Below are 20,418 nucleotides of genomic sequence, written 5' to 3'. Positions count from 1 at the left end.
ATAGATGGAGGAGGGGATACTCACTCACATAGATGGAGGAGGGGTACTCACTCACATAGATGGAGGAGGGGGTACTCATAGATGGAGGAGGGGGTACTCATAGATGGAGGAGGGGGTACTCACATAGATGGAGGAGGGGGTACTCACTCACATAGATGGAGGAGGGGGTACTCATAGATGGAGGAGGGGGTACTCACATAGATGGAGGAGGGAGTACTCACATAGATGGAGGAGGGGTACTCACTCACATAGATGGAGGAGGGGGTACTCATAGATGGAGGAGGGGGTACTCATAGATGGAGGAGGGGGTACTCACATAGATGGAGGAGGGGGTACTCACTCACATAGATGGAGGAGGGGGTACTCATAGATGGAGGAGGGGGTACTCACATAGATGGAGGAGGGAGTACTCACATAGATGGAGGAGGGGGTACTCACATAGATGGAGGAGGGGGTACTCACATAGATGGATGAGGGGGTACTCACATAGATGGAGGAGGGGGTACACACATAGATGGAGGAGGGAGTACTCACATAGATGGAGGAGGGGGTACTCACATAGATGGAGGAGGGGGTACTCACATAGATGGAGGAGGGGGTACACACATAGATGGAGGAGGGGGTACTCATAGATGGAGGAGGGAGTACTCACATAGATGGAGGAGGGGGTACTCACATAGATGGAGGAGGGGGTACTCACATAGATGGAGGAGGGGGTACTCACATAGATTGAGGAGGGGGTACTCAGGATAGATGGAGGAGGGGGTACTCACATAGATGGAGGAGGGGGTACTCACATAGATGGAGGAGGGGGTAATGGTCTCAGTCATCATAAAGCACCAACACACACACACACACATAAAACGAAATGCTGGAAAGCATCTGGGATAAATCATATGGGGTCAGGTACTTTATCTAACACAACATCTATGGGGATTCGGTTGCTATGGTGACACCGTGGCTGGTGTGACTGTGCAGTTGTCCTTAGAACGGGGCGCTCTGCCAACATCACGTTTGATATTATACAAATGGAACGCATTCGTAAACACTTTGACTGAACAAAACCTCTTGAGGCATAGCCTGTGTACCAAATGTCACCTTATTTACTCCATAGTGGCTCTGATAGGGCACTGGTCAAATGGGGGAGGGAGCACTACAATATAGGGAATCGTGTGCCATTTGGGATGTAGACAGTGACAGGGCCAGAGAATTACAGAGTAACGGACAACAGGGACAATGGACTATGAGCCAATGGTCTTGGTGACGACAGGAACATGACAGAACACTGTCATCTGACAAGAGCAGGGGCTTTGTGCTTTAAGGAAACAAGCCACTGCTTATACAATACAATAGCTTTGATCCGTCCGACAATGACACTTCTCTACGGTCCCAAATGGCACCCTATTCCCTATGTAGTGCACTACTTTTGACCAGGGCCCTATGAGCTCATCAAATGGCCACTATTTACATTCCCCCCCCCCCTTGTTTTGTACACTGCTGCTACTCGTTGTTTATTATCTTTGCATAGTCACTTTACCCCTACCTACATGCACACATTATCTCGACTAACCTGTACCCCCTCACACTGACTCGGTACCAGTACCCCCCCCCCCCCCCCCCCCCCCCCCCCGTATATAGCCTCCACATTGACTCGGTACCAGTACCCCCCCCCCCTGTATATAGCCTCGTTATTGTTATGTTATTGTGTTACTTATTATAATTTTTTTTACTTTAGTTTACTTGGTAAATATTTTCTTAATTCTATCATCTCGAACTGCACTGTTAATTAAGGGCTCGTAAGTAAAGCATTTTTCACGGTTAGGTCTACACTTGTTGTATTCGGCGCATGTGACTAATAAAGCTTGATTTGATTTTTGATTTAGCCTTATGGGCTCTGGTCAAAAGTAGTGCACTCAATTAGAAGTATTTACACTTGAGGTATTTGAATTTGAAGTGCGCCCTTATTGCTGAATGGCACACACACAAACAAATGTAGCTAAGGATCGTGGTGACAGTGTCAGTAACTAGCAAAGGATCGATGTAATCCTTTTCATCCTGCCTGAGAGAGTCAACAGTCATTTCTTTGGCACGCCGGCCCGTGATTGGTCCGTGTCAGCAGTAGTCAGAACAGATCACTACTTTCCTGCAGTCAATTGAACCTAGTGGCCTCATGGGTGGAATGTTATTCATATTTTTCATCATTTTAGAATTAATAAACCTTATTTTTAAACAACAACAAAAAACCTGCTGAAAATCTGGTGTTTTTTATGTCAAACTGTTTTTTGTTATGTTTCAGTCTTCTGTGATGAATATGTAGTGTAAAGAGTAATATTCTAAATGTAATACACGTCGTCTCTATATCTGACATGGTACAGGTGTCTTCTTCTTTCTAAGCCCATAACCATGTGTGTGAGGTGTATACTTTTGTTTTCAAAGAGTTTCAGACTACCACGAAACAGTCTGTGTGACCTCTGATTTAGCCCACTGCAGCCATTAAGCTTCAACTCCTCTCCTAACGACAGATTTTTTTTACCCAATCCAGAATGGGGATTATGTCATTGTATATACATTGGGGAAAGACTGCCACGGGTCAGTTTGTATTACCTTGTAAATTAATTTAAAGTATAGTGGCTGGTCGGGCTCTACTTGGGGAGAGAGGGTCCACAGAGAGACTGAAATGGGATGAGTGGAGTCCCCACATCCACCTCAGTGAAGTTTCTGATGCTCTCCCAATCCCCTAGATAAAGCCTCTCTCTCCATTCTCACCAATAACCACCATTGAATATTAATTATAATGACAAACAAGGAACAATAAGAAATAAGAAAGAAATACAATTACATTGTATTATAATTAAGTCCTTCCTTCCTCTCTCCCAAACCAAATCCATGCCTCTCCACCACCCCCTCTCTCTCCTCCTCCCTTTACCTCACCCAAGCCAAGCTTATCCCAACCTCCCATCCTTACCCTCCCTTGCCCACAACCAAGCCAAGCTTATCTCCACCTCCCCTCGTTGCCCTCCCTTACCCATCCAGACCCAGTGTCCCCCTACCTCCCTCCCTTACCCATCCAGGCCCAGTGTCCCCCTACCTCCCTCCCTTACCCATCCAGGCCCAGTGTCCCCCTACCTCCCTCCCTTACCCATCCAGGCCCAGTGTCCCCGTACCTCCCTCCCTTACCCATCCAGGCCCAGTGTCCCCCTACCTCCCTCCCTTACCCATCCAGGCCCAGTGTCCCCCTACCTCCCTCCCTTACCCATCCAGGCCCAGTGTCCCACTACCCTCCCTCCCTTACCCATCCAGGCCCAGTGTCCCACTACCCTCCCTCCCTTTCTAAATAACTGATTTAAGCATTAAAAGACAAAATAAATCATTTCAGGTCCAGTACCATCGTTGTGCCGCAGTTTGAAAGATGCAGCAGGCTACAGGCATTACACACCTGGCTAAAAGATTACTGTAGCTCTGCTGGAAACACTTTTATAGATAACGTGACACCATCTAGAAACAGAAGATACTATGCAGCGGGTATTCACAAACGGGGGTTTGCACAATGCCGTCAGGGATACGCCAAATAAAAATGTGATTCACTTTAAAAAATATATATAATAATAATAAACTATATTTTTTTAAATAATAATAATCTTCACATTTTCAAACAGTTCATTTATATTTTCAAACGGGGCTATACAGCTGGGTGAGTTTTTTTCTCTCGCCTGACTAGCCTCGTTTCATTGCCAAAAATAAAATTAAACAATCTAGTGTTCAGCGAACTAATAACACAATGTAAAATACAGGTACAGCCTAGTCAAGTAATTAACATCCAATCACATTAACCGTTACTCTCTCGTGGGAAATCCACTAACGGTCCGTATGGAGCCAAACGGAGCTGCTGCTCATGTTGGTATCTGCACTGATGGAGCAAAAGCCATGACAGGGAGACATAGTGGAGTGGTAACGTGGGTGCATGCAGTTGCTCCCGACGCCACTTGGGTACACTGCAGCATCCACCGAGAGGCTCTTGGGTAGACTGCAGCATCCACCGAGAGGCTCTTGGGTAGACTGCAGCATCCACCGAGAGGCTCTTGAGTAGACTGCAGCATCCACCGAGAGGCTCTTGGGTACACTGCAGCATCCACCGAGAGGCTCTTGGGTACACTGCAGCATCCACCGAGAGGCTCTTGGGTAGACTGCAGCATCCACCGAGAGGCTCTTGGGTACACTGCAGCATCCACCGAGAGGCTCTTGGGTACACTGCAGCATCCACCGAGAGGCTCTTGGGTAGACTGCAGCATCCACCGAGAGGCTATTGGGTACACTGCAGCATCCACCGAGAGGCTCTTGGGTTCACTGCAGCATCCACCGAGAGGCTCTTGGGTACACTGCAGCATCCACCGAGAGGCTCTTGGGTACACTACAGCATCCACCGGGAGGCTCTTGGGTACACTGCACCATCCACCGAGAGGCTCTTGGGTACACTGCAGCATCTACCGAGAGGCTCTTGGGTACACTGCACCATCCACCGAGAGGCTCTTGGGTACACTGCAGCATCCACCGAGAGGCTCTTGGGTACACTGCAGCATCCACCGAGAGGCTCTTGGGTACACTGCAGCATCCACCGAGAGGCTCTTGGGTTCACTGCAGCATCCACCGAGAGGCTCTTGCTGCCAAGGGAATGCCTGACAGCTTGAAAGACGTTTTGGACTCTACAGTGAATATGGTTAACTTTGTTAAAGCAAGACCACAGCGACCATGTAACGCTTTTACAACATAGAAGTGCGCTGATTATCAAGGGGCAAAGTATTGACACGTTTTTTTAAAGTTCTCTTTTACTGACCATAATTTTCTGATCACTTGCATGTTTCTCAGTTTCTCACACGACTGGCCTACCTGGGTGATGTTTTTTCTCGCCTGAATGATCTGAATCTAGGATTACAGAGACTCTCCGCAACTATATTCAATGTGAGGGACAAAATGTAGGCGATGATTAAGAAGTTGGAGCTCTTCTCTGTCTGCATTAACAAGGACAACACAGGTCTTTCCATCATCTGCATCTTGTCACATTGCAGAGTTATGTGCATCATTTCAAGCACACCCTTCTCATTAAGCTGTAGTGAGTAATTCACCAAAAGGTCTACTACACCTGTTGTATTCAGCATTTCACTGTAAGGTCTACTACACCTGTTGTATTCAGCATTTCACTGTGAGGTCTACTACACCTGTTGTATTCAGCATTTCACTGTAAGGTCTACTACACCTGTTGTATTCAGCATTTCACTGTAAGGTCTACTACACCTGTTGTATTCAGCATTTCACTGTAAGGTCTACTACACCTGTTGTATTCAGCATTTCACTGTAAGGTCTACTACACCTGTTGTATTCAGCATTTCACTGTAAGGTCTACTACACCTGTTGTATTCAGCATTTCACTGTCAGGTCTACTACACCTGTTGTATTCAGCATTTCACTGTAAGGTCTACTACACCTGTTGTATTCAGCATTTCACTGTAAGGTCTACTACACCTGTTGTAGTCAGCATTTCACTGTAAGGTCTACTACACCTGTTGTATTCAGCATTTCACTGTCAGGTCTACTACACCTGTTGTATTCAGCATTTCACTGTAAGGTCTACTACACCTGTTGTATTCAGCATTTCACTGTCAGGTCTACTACACCTGTTGTATTCAGCATTTCACTGTCAGGTCTACTACACCTGTTGTATTCAGCATTTCACTGTAAGGTCTACTACACCTGTTGTATTCAGCATTTCACTGTAAGGTCTACTACACCTGTTGTATTCAGCATTTCACTGTGAGGTCTACTACACCTGTTGTATTCAGCATTTCACTGTAAGGTCTACTACACCTGTTGTATTCAGCATTTCACTGTCAGGTCTACTACACCTGTTGTATTCAGCATTTCACTGTAAGGTCTACTACACCTGTTGTATTCAGCATTTCACTGTAAGGTCTACTACACCTGTTGTATTCAGCATTTCACTGTCAGGTCTACTACACCTGTTGTATTCAGCATTTCACTGTGAGGTCTACTACACCTGTTGTAGTCAGCATTTCACTGTAAGGTCTACTACACCTGTTGTATTCGGCATTTCACTGTAAGGTCTACTACACCTGTTGTATTCAGCATTTCACTGTAAGGTCTACTACACCTGTTGTATTCAGCATTTCACTGTGAGGTCTACTACACCTGTTGTATTCAGCATTTCACTGTAAGGTCTACTACACCTGTTGTATTCGGCATTTCACTGTAAGGTCTACTATACCTGTTGTATTCAGCATTTCACTGTAAGGTCTACTACACCTGTTGTATTCAGCATTTCACTGTGAGGTCTACTACACCTGTTGTATTCGGCATTTCACTGTAAGGTCTACTACACCTGTTGTATTCAGCATTTCACTGTGAGGTCTACTACACTTGTTGTATTCAGCATTTCACTGTAAGGTCTACTACACCTGTTGTATTCAGCATTTCACTGTAAGGTCTACTACACCTGTTGTATTCAGCATTTCACTGTAAGGGCTAGTACACCTGTTGTATTCAACATTTCACTGTAAGGTCTACTACACCTGTTGTATTCAGCATTTCACTGTAAGGTCTACTATACCTGTTGTATTCAGCATTTCACTGTCAGGTCTACTACACCTGTTGTATTCAGCATTTCACTGTAAGGTCTACTACACCTGTTGTATTCAGCATTTCACTGTAAGGTCTACTACACCTGTTGTATTCAGCATTTCACTGTAAGGTCTACTACACCTGTTGTATTCGGCATTTCACTGTAAGGTCTACTACACCTGTTGTATTCAGCATTTCACTGTAAGGTCTACTACACCTGTTGTATTCAGCATTTCACTGTCAGGTCTACTACACCTGTTGTATTCAGCATTTCACTGTAAGGTCTACTACACCTGTTGTATTCAGCATTTCACTATAAGGTCTACTACACCTGTTGTATTCGGCATTTCACTGTAAGGTCTACTACACCTGTTGTATTCAGCATTTCACTGTAAGGTCTACTACACCTGTTGTATTCAGCATTTCACTGTAAGGTCTACTACACCTGTTGTATTCAGCATTTCACTGTAAGGTCTACTACACCTGTTGTATTCGGCATTTCACTGTAAGGTCTACTACACCTGTTGTATTCAGCATTTCACTGTCAGGTCTACTACACCTGTTGTATTCAGCATTTCACTGTAAGGTCTACTACACCTGTTGTATTCAGCATTTCACTGTGAGGTCTACTACACCTGTTGTATTCAGCATTTCACTGTGAGGTCTACTACACCTGTTGTAGTCAGCATTTCACTGTGAGGTCTACTACACCTGTTGTATTCGGCATTTCACTGTAAGGTCTACTACACCTGTTGTATTCAGCATTTCACTGTAAGGTCTACTACACCTGTTGTATTCAGCATTTCACTGTGAGGTCTACTACACCTGTTGTATTCAGCATTTCACTGTAAGGTCTACTACACCTGTTGTATTCAGCATTTCACTGTCAGGTCTACTACACCTGTTGTATTCAGCATTTCACTGTAAGGTCTACTACACCTGTTGTATTCAGCATTTCACTGTAAGGTCTACTACACCTGTTGTATTCAGCATTTCACTGTCAGGTCTACTACACCTGTTGTATTCAGCATTTCACTGTGAGGTCTACTACACCTGTTGTAGTCAGCATTTCACTGTAAGGTCTACTACACCTGTTGTATTCGGCATTTCACTGTAAGGTCTACTACACCTGTTGTATTCAGCATTTCACTGTAAGGTCTACTACACCTGTTGTATTCAGCATTTCACTGTGAGGTCTACTACACCTGTTGTATTCAGCATTTCACTGTAAGGTCTACTACACCTGTTGTATTCGGCATTTCACTGTAAGGTCTACTATACCTGTTGTATTCAGCATTTCACTGTAAGGTCTACTACACCTGTTGTATTCAGCATTTCACTGTGAGGTCTACTACACCTGTTGTATTCGGCATTTCACTGTAAGGTCTACTACACCTGTTGTATTCAGCATTTCACTGTGAGGTCTACTACACTTGTTGTATTCAGCATTTCACTGTAAGGTCTACTACACCTGTTGTATTCACCATTTCACTGTAAGGTCTACTACACCTGTTGTATTCAGCATTTCACTGTAAGGTCTACTACACCTGTTGTATTCAGCATTTCACTGTAAGGTCTACTATACATGTTGTATTCAGCATTTCACTGTCAGGTCTACTACACCTGTTGTATTCAGCATTTCACTGTAAGGGCTAGTACACCTGTTGTATTCAACATTTCACTGTAAGGTCTACTACACCTGTTGTATTCAGCATTTCACTGTAAGGTCTACTATACCTGTTGTATTCAGCATTTCACTGTCAGGTCTACTACACCTGTTGTATTCAGCATTTCACTGTAAGGTCTACTACACCTGTTGTATTCAGCATTTCACTGTAAGGTCTACTACACCTGTTGTATTCAGCATTTCACTGTAAGGTCTACTACACCTGTTGTATTCGGCATTTCACTGTAAGGTCTACTACACCTGTTGTATTCAGCATTTCACTGTAAGGTCTACTACACCTGTTGTATTCAGCATTTCACTGTCAGGTCTACTACACCTGTTGTATTCAGCATTTCACTGTAAGGTCTACTACACCTGTTGTATTCAGCATTTCACTATAAGGTCTACTACACCTGTTGTATTCGGCATTTCACTGTAAGGTCTACTACACCTGTTGTATTCAGCATTTCACTGTAAGGTCTACTACACCTGTTGTATTCAGCATTTCACTGTAAGGTCTACTACACCTGTTGTATTCAGCATTTCACTGTAAGGTCTACTACACCTGTTGTATTCGGCATTTCACTGTAAGGTCTACTACACCTGTTGTATTCAGCATTTCACTGTCAGGTCTACTACACCTGTTGTATTCAGCATTTCACTGTAAGGTCTACTACACCTGTTGTATTCAGCATTTCACTGTGAGGTCTACTACACCTGTTGTATTCAGCATTTCACTGTGAGGTCTACTACACCTGTTGTAGTCAGCATTTCACTGTGAGGTCTACTACACCTGTTGTATTCGGCATTTCACTGTAAGGTCTACTACACCTGTTGTATTCAGCATTTCACTGTAAGGTCTACTACAGCTGTTGTATTCAGCATTTCACTGTAAGTTCTACTACACCTGTTGTATTCAGCATTTCACTGTAAGTTCTACTACACCTGTTGTATTCAGCATTTCACTGTAAGTTCTACTACACCTGTTGTATTCAGCATTTCACTGTGAGGTCTACTATACCTGTTGTATTCAGCATTTCACTGTAAGGTCTACTACACCTGTTGTATTCAGCATTTCACTGTAAGTTCTACTACACCTGTTGTATTCAGCATTTCACTGTAAGGGCTACTACACCTGTTGTATTCAGCATTTCACTCTGAGGTCTACTACACTTGTTGTATTCAGCATTTCACTGTAAGGTCTACTACACCTGTTGTATTCAGCATTTCACTGTAAGGTCTACTACACCTGTTGTATTCATCATTTCACTGTAAGTTCTACTACACCTGTTGTATTCAGCATTTCACTGTAAGGTCTACTACACCTGTTGTATTCAGCATTTCACTGTAAGGTCTACTACACCTGTTGTATTCAGCATTTCACTGTAAGGTCTACTACACCTGTTGTATTCAGCATTTCACTGTAAGGTCTACTACACCTGTTGTATTCAACATTTCACTGTGAGGTCTACTACACCTGTTGTATTCAGCATTTCACTGTAAGGTCTACTACACCTGTTGTATTCAGCATTTCACTGTAAGGTCTACTACACCTGTTGTATTCAGCATTTCACTGTAAGGTCTACTACACCTGTTGTATTCAGCATTTCACTGTAAGGTCTACTACACCTGTTGTATTCAGCATTTCACTGTAAGGTCTACTACACCTGTTGTATTCGGCATTTCACTGTAAGGTCTACTACACCTGTTGTATTCAGCATTTCACTGTAAGGTCTACTACACCTGTTGTATTCAGCATTTCACTGTCAGGTCTACTATACCTGTTGTATTCAGCATTTCACTGTAAGGTCTACTACACCTGTTGTATTCGGCATTTCACTGTAAGGTCTACTACACCTGTTGTATTCGGCATTTCACTGTAAGGTCTACTACACCTGTTGTATTCGGCATTTCACTGTAAGGTCTACTACACCTGTTGTATTCAGCATTTCACTGTAAGGTCTACTACACCTGTTGTATTCGGCATTTCACTGTAAGGTCTACTACACCTGTTGTATTCAGCATTTCACTGTAAGGTCTACTACACCTGTTGTATTCAGCATTTCACTGTAAGGTCTACTACACCTGTTGTATTCAGCATTTCACTGTAAGGTCTACTACACCTGTTGTATTCAGCATTTCACTGTCAGGTCTACTACACCTGTTGTATTCAGCATTTCACTGTAAGGTCTACTACACATGTTGTATTCAGCATTTCACTGTAAGGTCTACTACACCAGTTGTATTCGGCATTTCACTGTAAGGTCTACTACACCTGTTGTATTCGGCATTTCACTGTAAGGTCTACTACACCTGTTGTATTCAGCATTTCACTGTAAGGTCTACTACACCTGTTGTATTCAGCATTTCACTGTAAGGTCTACTACACCTGTTGTATTCAGCATTTCACTGTAAGGTCTACTACACCTGTTGTATTCAGCATTTCACTGTAAGGTCTACTACACCTGTTGTATTCAGCATTTCACTGTAAGGTCTACTACACCTGTTGTATTCAGCATTTCACTGTAAGGTCTACTACACCTGTTGTATTCAGCATTTCACTGTAAGGTCTACTACACCTGTTGTATTCAGCATTTCACTGTAAGGTCTACTACACCTGTTGTATTCAGCATTTCACTGTAAGGTCTACTACACCTGTTGTATTCAGCATTTCACTGTAAGGTCTACTACACCTGTTGTATTCAGCATTTCACTGTAAGGTCTACTGCACCTGTTGTATTCAGCATTTCACTGTAAGGTCTACTACACCTGTTGTATTCAGCATTTCACTGTAAGGTCTACTACACCTGTTGTATTCAACATTTCACTGTAAGGTCTACTACACCTGTTGTATTCAGTATTTTACTGTAAGGTCTACTACACCTGTTGTATTCAACATTTCACTGTAAGGTCTACTACACCTGTTGTATTCGGCGCGCGTGACAAATAAACTTTGATTTGATGTTTGTTTTGTCTCATTCCGTTTTCTTCTTCCTGCTCCAGTTAATCTTCTAAAGTTTGCACTTCCTGTTCATCCACTAGCCCCGCCCACTGTATTTGCATATCTGACACTCCACTTCCCTTTTGAGCAAATCTACCTTCTTTTTGTTTTTAACAACAGATAGTAACAGTTCATTTGTTTTTGATTTTGGCGTTGGGAACATTTTAGCTATATCCTGGATTTCTTTTAGCTGCTGGTTAATCTCAGTTGTTTCTTGTCGTTTCCTTTAAGGGAAGCCATGGCTTGTTGGATTGTTCCTTTTCCTTTACGGGAAGCCATGGCTTGTTGAGTTGTTCCTAGTCTTTTTCTTTAAGGGAAGCCATGGCTTGTTGAGTTGTTCCTAGTCTTTTTCTTTAAGGGAAGCCATGGCTTGTTGAGTTGTTCCTAGTCTTTTCCTTTAAGGGAAGCCATGGCTTGTTGAGTTGTTCCTTTTCCTTTAAGGGAAGCCATGGCTTGTTGGGTTGTTCCTTTTCCTTTAAGGGAAGCCATGGCTTGTTGGGTTGTTCCTTTTCCTTTAAGGGAAGCCATGGCTTGTTGGGTTGTTCCTTTTCCTTTAAGGGAAGCCATGGCTTGTTGGATTGTTCCTTTTCCTTTAAGGGAAGCCATGGCTTGTTGGGTTGTTCCTTTTCCTTTAAGGGAAGCCATGGCTTGTTGGGTTGTTCCTTTTCCTTTAAGGGAAGCCATGGCTTGTTGGGTTGTTCCTTTTCCTTTAAGGGAAGCCATGGCTTGTTGGGTTGTTCCTTTTCCTTTAAGGGAAGCCATGGCTTGTTGGGTTGTTCCTTGTCGTTTCCTTTAAGGGAAGCCATGGCTTGTTGGGTTGTTCCTTGTCGTTTCCTTTAAGGGAAGCCATGGCTTGTTGGATTGTTCCTTGTTGTTTCCTTTAAGGGAAGACATGGCTTGTTGGGTTGTTCCTTGTCGTTTCCTTTAAGGGAAGCCATGGCTTGTTGGGTTGTTCCTTTTCCTTTAAGGGAAGCCATGGCTTGTTGGGTTGTTCCTTGTCGTTTCCTTTAGGGGAAGCCATGGCTTGTTGGGTTGTTCCTTGTCGTTTCCTTTAAGGGAAGCCATGGCTTGTTGGGTTGTTCCTTGTCTTTTCCTTTAAGGGAAGCCATGGCTTGTTGGATTGTTCCTTTTCCTTTAAGGGAAGCCATGGCTTGTTGGATTGTTCCTTTTCCTTTAAGGGAAGCCATGGCTTGTTGGATTGTTCCTTGTCGTTTCCTTTAAGGGAAGCCATGGCTTGTTGGATTGTTCCTTGTCGTTTCCTTTAAGGGAAGCCATGGCTTGTTGGGTTGTTCCTTGTCTTTTCCTTTAAGGGAAGCCTTGGCTTGTTGGGTTGTTCCTTTTCCTTTAAGGGAAGCCATGGCTTGTTGGATTGTTCCTTGTCTTTTCCTTTAAGGGAAGTCATGGCTTGTTGGGTTGTTCCTTTTCCTTTAAGGGAAGCCTTGGCTTGTTGGGTTGTTCCTTTTCCTTTAAGGGAAGCCATGGCTTGTTGGATTGTTCCTAGTCTTTTCCTTTAAGGGAAGCCTTGGCTTGTTGGGTTCGAGTCACAGCGTCGCTTTACCCACAGATTGGTTTGCTGTTGTATTTACCCGACACAGCGTTGGGTTCGAGTCACAGCGTTGGGTTCGAGTCACAGCGTCGGGTTCGAGTCACAGCGTTGGGTTCGAGTCACAGCGTTGGGTTCGAGTCACAGCGTTGGGTTCGAGTCACAGCGTTGGGTTCGAGTCACAGCGTTGGGTTCGAGTCATAGCGTTGGGTTCGAGTCACAGCGTCACCTGACTCTCTCCCAGTTGCTTATATTGACCTATTGATTTGAGAGGCTTCATTTAAAACTATGTTGTCTGTAGAAACAGAATATAATCACAGTTTTAACGATACATAACGGAGCTACGTACTCTCCCTGTGTATTACTTGATTGTGTGAGAGAAATTATTTTTTGGGGAGGGCGCGGTGTGTTTTACATTACACTGAATCCCCAAAAAAGTGTTTTTATGTCGCTTAAGCAGAACCGTGTGTGTGTGTGTGTGTGTGTGTGTGTGTGTGTGTGTGTGTGTGTGTGTGTGTGTGTGTGTGTGTGAATCAGTGTTAGTGTATGTGTGTGTGTGTGTGTGTGTTTTAGTGTCAGTGTGTATCAGTGTTAGTGTATGTGTGTGTGTGTGTTTTAGTATCAGTGTGTGTGTGTGTGTGTGTGTGTGTGTTTTAGTGTCAGTGTGTATCAGTGTGTGTTTGCGTATAACTATCAGTGTTTGTGACACTGTGAGTGTATGCAAGTGCCAATGGATAAGCCTCCTGTCTGTCTGTCCTAGAGGGTGTTCAGTCAGGAAGGCCCCAGGAATGCCTGTTGGGTCTGAAAGCTGCCCATCCATATCTACCAGGCCTGCCAGCTCTCCCTCCCTCTTCCTCTTCCTCTCTCTGCCTCCTTTCCCCCCTCTCGCTCCCCTTCTTTCCCCCCCTCTCCCTCCCTCTCCCTCCCTCCCTCTTTCTCCCTCCCTCTCTCTACCTCCTTTTCTCTCCCCCCCCTCTCCCTCCCTCCCCTCCCTCTCCCTTACCGTCTCTCTCTCCCCCTCTCTCTCTCTCATTTTCAATTTAAGTGATTATATTGGCATGGGTAACATGTGTTTGTAATGTCTTTATTATTTTGGAACTTCTGTGAGTGTAATGTTTACTGTTCATTTCTATTCTAGTTTTTTTTCTCACTTATATATGTATATTATCTACCTCACTTGCTTTGGCAATGTTAACATATGTTACCCATGTCAATAAAGCCCCTTGAAATGAAAATGAGAGAGAGAGAGAGAGAGGGGGAGAGAGAGACGGTAAGGGAGAGGGAGGGAGAGGGGGGGTAAGAAGGGGAGCGAGAGGGGGGAGAGAGAGACGGTAAGGGAGAGGGAGGGAGAGGGGGTGGGGTAAGAAGGGGAGCGAGAGGGGGGGAGAGAGAGACGGTAATGGAGAGGGAGGGAGAGGGGGGAGAGAGAGAGACGGTAAGGGAGAGGGAGGGAGAGGGGGGGTAAGAAGGGGAGCGAGAGGGGGGGAGAGAGAGACGGTAATGGAGAGGGAGGGAGAGGGGGGGTAAGAAGGGGAGCGAGAGGGGGGAGAGAGAGACGGTAAGGGAGAGGGAGGGAGAGGGGGGGGTAAGAAGGGGAGCGAGAGGGGGGGAGAGAGAGACGGTAAGGGAGAGGGAGGGAGAGGGGGGGGTAAGAAGGGGAGCGAGAGGGGGGAGAGAGAGACGGTAATAATGATGTTCAAATACAAAAGACAAAATAAATAAATAAATAAATAATAAATATTGATTGTATTTACAATGGTGTGTGTTCTTCACTGGTTGCCCTTTTCTTGTGGCAACAGGTCACACATCTTGCTGCTGTGATGGCACACTGTGATATTTCACACAATTGAGTTGAGTTCATCAAAATTGGATTTGTTTCCTAATTCTTTGTGGATCTGTGTAATCTGAGGGACTTATGTGTCTCTAATAAGGTCATGCATTTGGCAGGAGGTTAGGAAGTGCAGCTCAGTTTCCACCTCATTTTGTTTCCACCTCATCTTGAGAGCCAGGTCTGCCTTCGTGTTGTTGTTTGTTCAGAGTTTTCCAATTTTCCCAGAAGTGGTTAGATTCTAGGAATTCTTCAATTACATTGAGCTGATTTCTGACGTGCTGTTCCTTCTTTTTCCGTAGTGTATTTCTGTATTGTTTTAGTGATTCACCATAGTGAAGGCGTAGACTCAGGTTTTCCAGGGTCTCTATGTTTTTGGTTGGACAGGTTTCTCTATTTCTTTCTTAGGTTTTTGCATTCTTCATCAAACCATTTGTCATTGTTATTAACTTTCTTAGGTTGTCTGCTTGACATTTTTAGATTTGATAGGGAAGCTGAGAGGTCAAATATACTGTTTAGATTTGATAGGGAAGCTGAGAGGTCAAATATACTGTTTAGATTTGATAGGGAAGCTGAGAGGTCAAATATACTGTTTAGATTTGATAGGGAAGCTGAGAGGTCTAATATACTGTTTAGATTTGATAGGGAAGCTGAGAGGTCAAATATACTGTTTATGTTTTTGTTCTTTCATAGATTTTTGTTTGATCTCACATTGTTTTACTAGTTTTCACTTCACTGTGCACAATATGTCTGTGTATTTGTGCTGCAGTTCAAGCATACACGTTGTTATGCATGATATCTGTAGAGAGAGTGTGTGTGAGTGGGGGGGGGGGGGGGGGGGGTGTTAGTGTGTAGGCTGGGGATGGTTGCTATATCAGGCCCTCTCCTCCTACTCATGGAATGACACACTGGGTGCTGAGAGAGAGAGAGAGCTGGAAGGGAGAGAGAGAGAGAGAGCTGGAAGGGAGAGAGAGAGAGAGAGAGCTGGGAGGAAGAGAGAGAGCTGGGAGTGAGAGAGAGAGAGAGAGAGCTGGGAGGGAGAGAGAGAGCTGGGAGGGAGAGAGAGAGCTGGGAGGGAGAGAGAGAGAGAGCTGGGTGGGAGGGAGAGAGAGAGAGAGAGCTGGGAGGGAGAGAGAGAGAGAGAGCTGGGAGGGAGAGAGAGAGCTGGGAGTGAGAGAGAGAGAGAGAGAGCTGGGAGGGAGAGAGAGAGCTGGGAGGGAGGGAGAGAGCTGGGAGGGAGAGCGAGAGAGAGCTGGGTGTGAGGGAGAGAGAGAGCTGGGTGGGAGGGAGAGAGAGAGCTGGGTGGGAGAGAGAGCTGGGTGGGAGAGAGAGAGCTGGGTGGGAGAGAGAGCTGGGTGGGAGAGAGAGCTGGGTAGGAGAGAGAGCTGGGAGGGAGAGAGAGAGCTGGGAGGGAGAGAGAGAGCTGGGAGGGAGAGAGAGAGCTGGGAGGGAAAGAGAGAGAACTGGGAGGGAGAGAGAGAGAACTGGGAGGGAGAACTATGAGAGAGAGCTGGGAGGGAGAGGGAGAACTGGGAGGGAGAGAGGAGCCGGGAGAGTGTGTTGCCCATGACAACTCAGACTCTCTAAAGTGGGCTTGACATCTGTAGCCCACTGAAACACAGCCATGCGAGACCATCTGTAGCCCACTGAAACTAAGCCATGCAAGATCATCTGTAGCCCACTGAAACACAGCCATGCAAGACCATCTGTAGCCCACTGAAACACAGCCATGCGAGACCATCTGTAGCCCACTGAAACACAGCCATGCGAGACCATCTGTAGCCCACTGAAACACAGCCATGCGAGACCATCTGTAGCCCACTGAAACACAGCCATGCGAGACCATCTGAAGCCCACTGAAACACAGCCATGCGAGACCATCTGTAGCCCACTGAAACTAAGCCATGCAAGATCATCTGTAGCCCACTGAAACACAGCCATGCAAGACCATCTGTAGCCCACTGAAACACAGCCATGCGAGACCATCTGTAGCCCACTGAAACACAGCCATGCGAGACCATCTGTAGCCCACTGAAACACAGCCATGCGAGACCATCTGAAGCCCACTGAAACACAGCCATGCGAGACCATCTGTAGCCCACTGAAACACAGCCATGCGAGACCATCTGAAGCCCACTGAAACACAGCCATGCGAGACCATCTGTAGCCCACTGAAACACAGTCATGCGAGACCATCTGTAGCCCACTGAAACACAGCCATGCGAGACCATCTGTAGCCCACTGAAACACAGCCATGCGAGACCATCTGTAGCCCACTGAAACTAAGCCATGCAAGATCATCTGTAGCCCACTGAAACACAGCCATGCAAGACCATCTGTAGCCCACTGAAACACAGCCATGCGAGACCATCTGTAGCCCACTGAAACACAGCCATGCGAGACCATCTGTAGCCCACTGAAACACAGCCATGCGAGACCATCTGAAGCCCACTGAAACACAGCCATGCGAGACCATCTGTAGCCCACTGAAACACAGCCATGCGAGACCATCTGTAGCCCACTGAAACACAGCCATGCGAGACCATCTGTAGCCCACTGAAACACAGCCATGCGAGACCATCTGTAGCCCACTGAAACACAGCCATGCGAGACCATCTGTAGCCCACTGAAACACAGCCATGCGAGACCATCTGTAGCCCACTGAAACACAGCCATGCGAGACCATCTGAAGCCCACTGAAACACAGCCATGCGAGACCATCTGTAGCCCACTGAAACACAGCCATGCGAGACCATCTGCAGCCCACTGAAACACAGCCATGCGAGACCATCTGTAGCCCACTGAAACACAGCCATGCGAGACCATCTGTAGCCCACTGAAACACAGCCATGCGAGACCATCTGTAGCCCACTGAAACACAGCCATGCGAGACCATCTGTAGCCCACTGAAACACAGCCATGCGAGACCATCTGTAGCCCACTGAAACACAGCCATGCGAGACCATCTGAAGCCCACTGAAACACAGCCATGCGAGACCATCTGTAGCCCACTGAAACACAGCCATGCGAGACCATCTGTAGCCCACTGAAACACAGCCATGCGAGACCATCTGTAGCCCACTGAAACACAGCCATGCGAGACCATCTGTAGCCCACTGAAACACAGCCATGCGAGACCATCTGTAGCCCACTGAAACACAGCCATGCGAGACCATCTGTAGCCCACTGAAACACAGCCATGCGAGACCATCTGTAGCCCACTGAAACACAGCCATGCGAGACCATCTGTAGCCCACTGAAACACAGCCATGCGAGACCATCTGTAGCCCACTGAAACACAGCCATGCGAGACCATCTGTAGCCCACTGAAACACAGCCATGCGAGACCATCTGTAGCCCACTGAAACACAGCCATGCGAGTACCGCAATGATAGAAAAGACAAGGAAAGGGGAAACACTACAACTACGTCCAAATTGGCACCCTAATCGCTTTATAGTGCACTACTTGGGCCCTGTTCAAATGTAGTGCACTATCAAGAGATGCTTTTGCGCATATATATATATATATATATATATTTACACATATATATTTACATATATCTTAGGCTTTATATATATATATATATATATATATGAGGTTTTATATATTTATATCTGAGGCTTATAGAGGGAGAACTGTATATATATACATATATATATATATAGGCACGTTGAACAGCTGAGAATGTGAAGGGGACCAGAAAATACTAGAGTATGGAGATAGAAACACCACGCTTCTGTCCTAAACGGCACCCTATCCCCTTATAATGCTCCTATATTACCATAATATAGTGCGGGCCCTTGTCAAAAGTCGTGCACTATAGAGGGTATTGGGTGCCAATTGGGAAGCAAGCCAATGTCACCTATTCCTAAACCACAGTATAATGTATTTCTCATACGTCACAGTTAATAATCAAACCGGGTCCAAACTTTACAGGGTTACAGAAAAGGGGATGGTAGCTTTCCCCGTGACGCAGCAATACCGCTGCTGGTCCTCTCTCAACAAGAACCCTATGACTCTACCTCTGCGTCTGGCCCCTCGACAATTTATTATACTCGGGAGACGGACGGGAGCGCCTCTTGTAAAAATGTGATTTTGCCACAGTCTTGCCCAAGTGGATTTACTGACAACCTCGGAGCAGATAAAGGATAGAAGCTCATCCCAACAGGCTACTTACTGAGACTGAAGTGAAGTGTGAGCAAAACATGTAATAGTTTTTAGGCTATTATCACACAATATGTAATCTTATTTAATCAATTGTTTTCACACACAATCAATTCAACTTGGAACTTAAAAGTTACGCTTATATTAAAATGTAGGATAGCCTACACGCTATTCGTTTCCACAATTGCATCAACGAACGAAATTCATAGGGACACATTTATGGACTATAATTTGTGAGTTTATGCGCGCGTTATGACGTTGGAAAAATAGACGTACAAATGTAACGATTTGGAACACGTGACCCTACCTTGTGCAGTTTCCACATAGCTCCTAGAGCCTTGACTTCGTGTGTCCCATGTTTCCCTTCCTCTAAACACTGGTAACACACCGGCATCTTGCACTGAACACAGTACATGCTCAGGTTCTCCAGTTCGTGCTCTGTACAGGTGGAGATCTTTCGGGGACTTGTCCGACGGCTTATACTGCCCTGTGCCGGGGGTACAAGGCGATGCTTGGCTAGCGGACCTCGGGGAGGGTGGCACCTCAAGCGACAAGGGTCACAGTAGAACACATCACATTGCTCGCACATCACAGTGGCCTCTTTGGGACTCTTCTCGCAGAGCTGACACTTGAGAGCGGCTGTTTTGCTCTGCTGGTACCGGTCCACGACCCCTTCCAGCACCCTGTTCTTGGCAAACCCGCGGAGCCCCCTCTCGTCCAAGATGAGGCTGCGATGACACTGCGGGCATGTGAGGCAGGAGTTGCGTGGGATTGGAGGTAGGGAACCTGGGTGTCCTAGCAAGTGGTGCTGAGAAGGGGGTTGGGGGACGGCAGGGGGGAAAACACGCACCCCGTTTGGGGATTTCTGGCAAGGGGTGGTCGGGGCACTAACGAAGCCACCATACGAACCGTATCCACTGTCCGCCTCGCTGTACAAGCTCATCTTATCGAGATCCAGGTAATCATAGTCGGAGACTCCCGAGCCAGAAGCACGGCTACTCTGCGGAGATTCAGCGTCCGGGGTCTGCACTAGGATATTCCGAGCGCAAGCCAGGCAGATGTTGTGGGAGCACGGTAGAATGATCGGCTCCCGGAAAAACGATCCGCAGACAGGGCATTTTAATTCTTCCTCCATCTCATCCATTTTAAATTCTCTTCGGAGTGAAATAGTTTCTCTCAATTCCAGAAAATTAGCTATATGTGATAACTCAAAATGCTATTGCGCACAGACAGCGGACTTATCTTTCAGCATCTACCACCGCAAATGCATCCTTGGAAGTAAGCAGGCAACGATATCCTGCAAACTATCCAAGACAACGCACTTTCTGACCAATAGACAAACGGTATTGCAAATGCAGGTGAATCCAGAGCAGTTATTGGACAAGGCAGCTGTCAGTGTAATGGTTATTGTCCAATCAGACGTCAGCTACGACCACAACATTTCCATATGACGATAATAGCGCCTTGCACGAACGATCCTCTAATTGATATTGATTGGAAACACAACACGCAATTTTAAAACAGTATAGGCTATTACACTATGAGCATCAACCAATAATGCACATTCTATATTGCACATTCTATA

General features: G+C 45.5%; 1 protein-coding gene across 4 annotated transcripts in view; it reads right to left on the bottom strand.

Moving 5' to 3' along the window:
* Window positions 1-20,116, bottom strand: part of trim9 (tripartite motif containing 9) — a 106,744-nt gene extending 86,628 nt beyond the window's left edge. For 2 of the 4 annotated variants that reach the window (XM_036955298.1, XM_036955299.1), the window contains exon 1: window positions 19,141-20,116. In XM_036955298.1, the coding sequence (XP_036811193.1) occupies window positions 19,141-19,977 (837 nt within the window). In that variant the 5' untranslated portion in view covers window positions 19,978-20,116. The remainder of the gene's footprint in view (window positions 1-19,140) is intronic. The other 2 variants (XM_036955300.1, XM_036955301.1) reach the window with 1 other exon arrangement.
* Between the last annotated feature and the right edge of the window lie 302 nt (window positions 20,117-20,418).

Source organism: Oncorhynchus mykiss, chromosome 19 (genome assembly GCF_013265735.2).
Source record: "Oncorhynchus mykiss isolate Arlee chromosome 19, USDA_OmykA_1.1, whole genome shotgun sequence".
NCBI classification, from domain to species: domain Eukaryota; kingdom Metazoa; phylum Chordata; class Actinopteri; order Salmoniformes; family Salmonidae; genus Oncorhynchus; species Oncorhynchus mykiss.
This window is presented reverse-complemented; position numbering and strand designations above follow the sequence as displayed.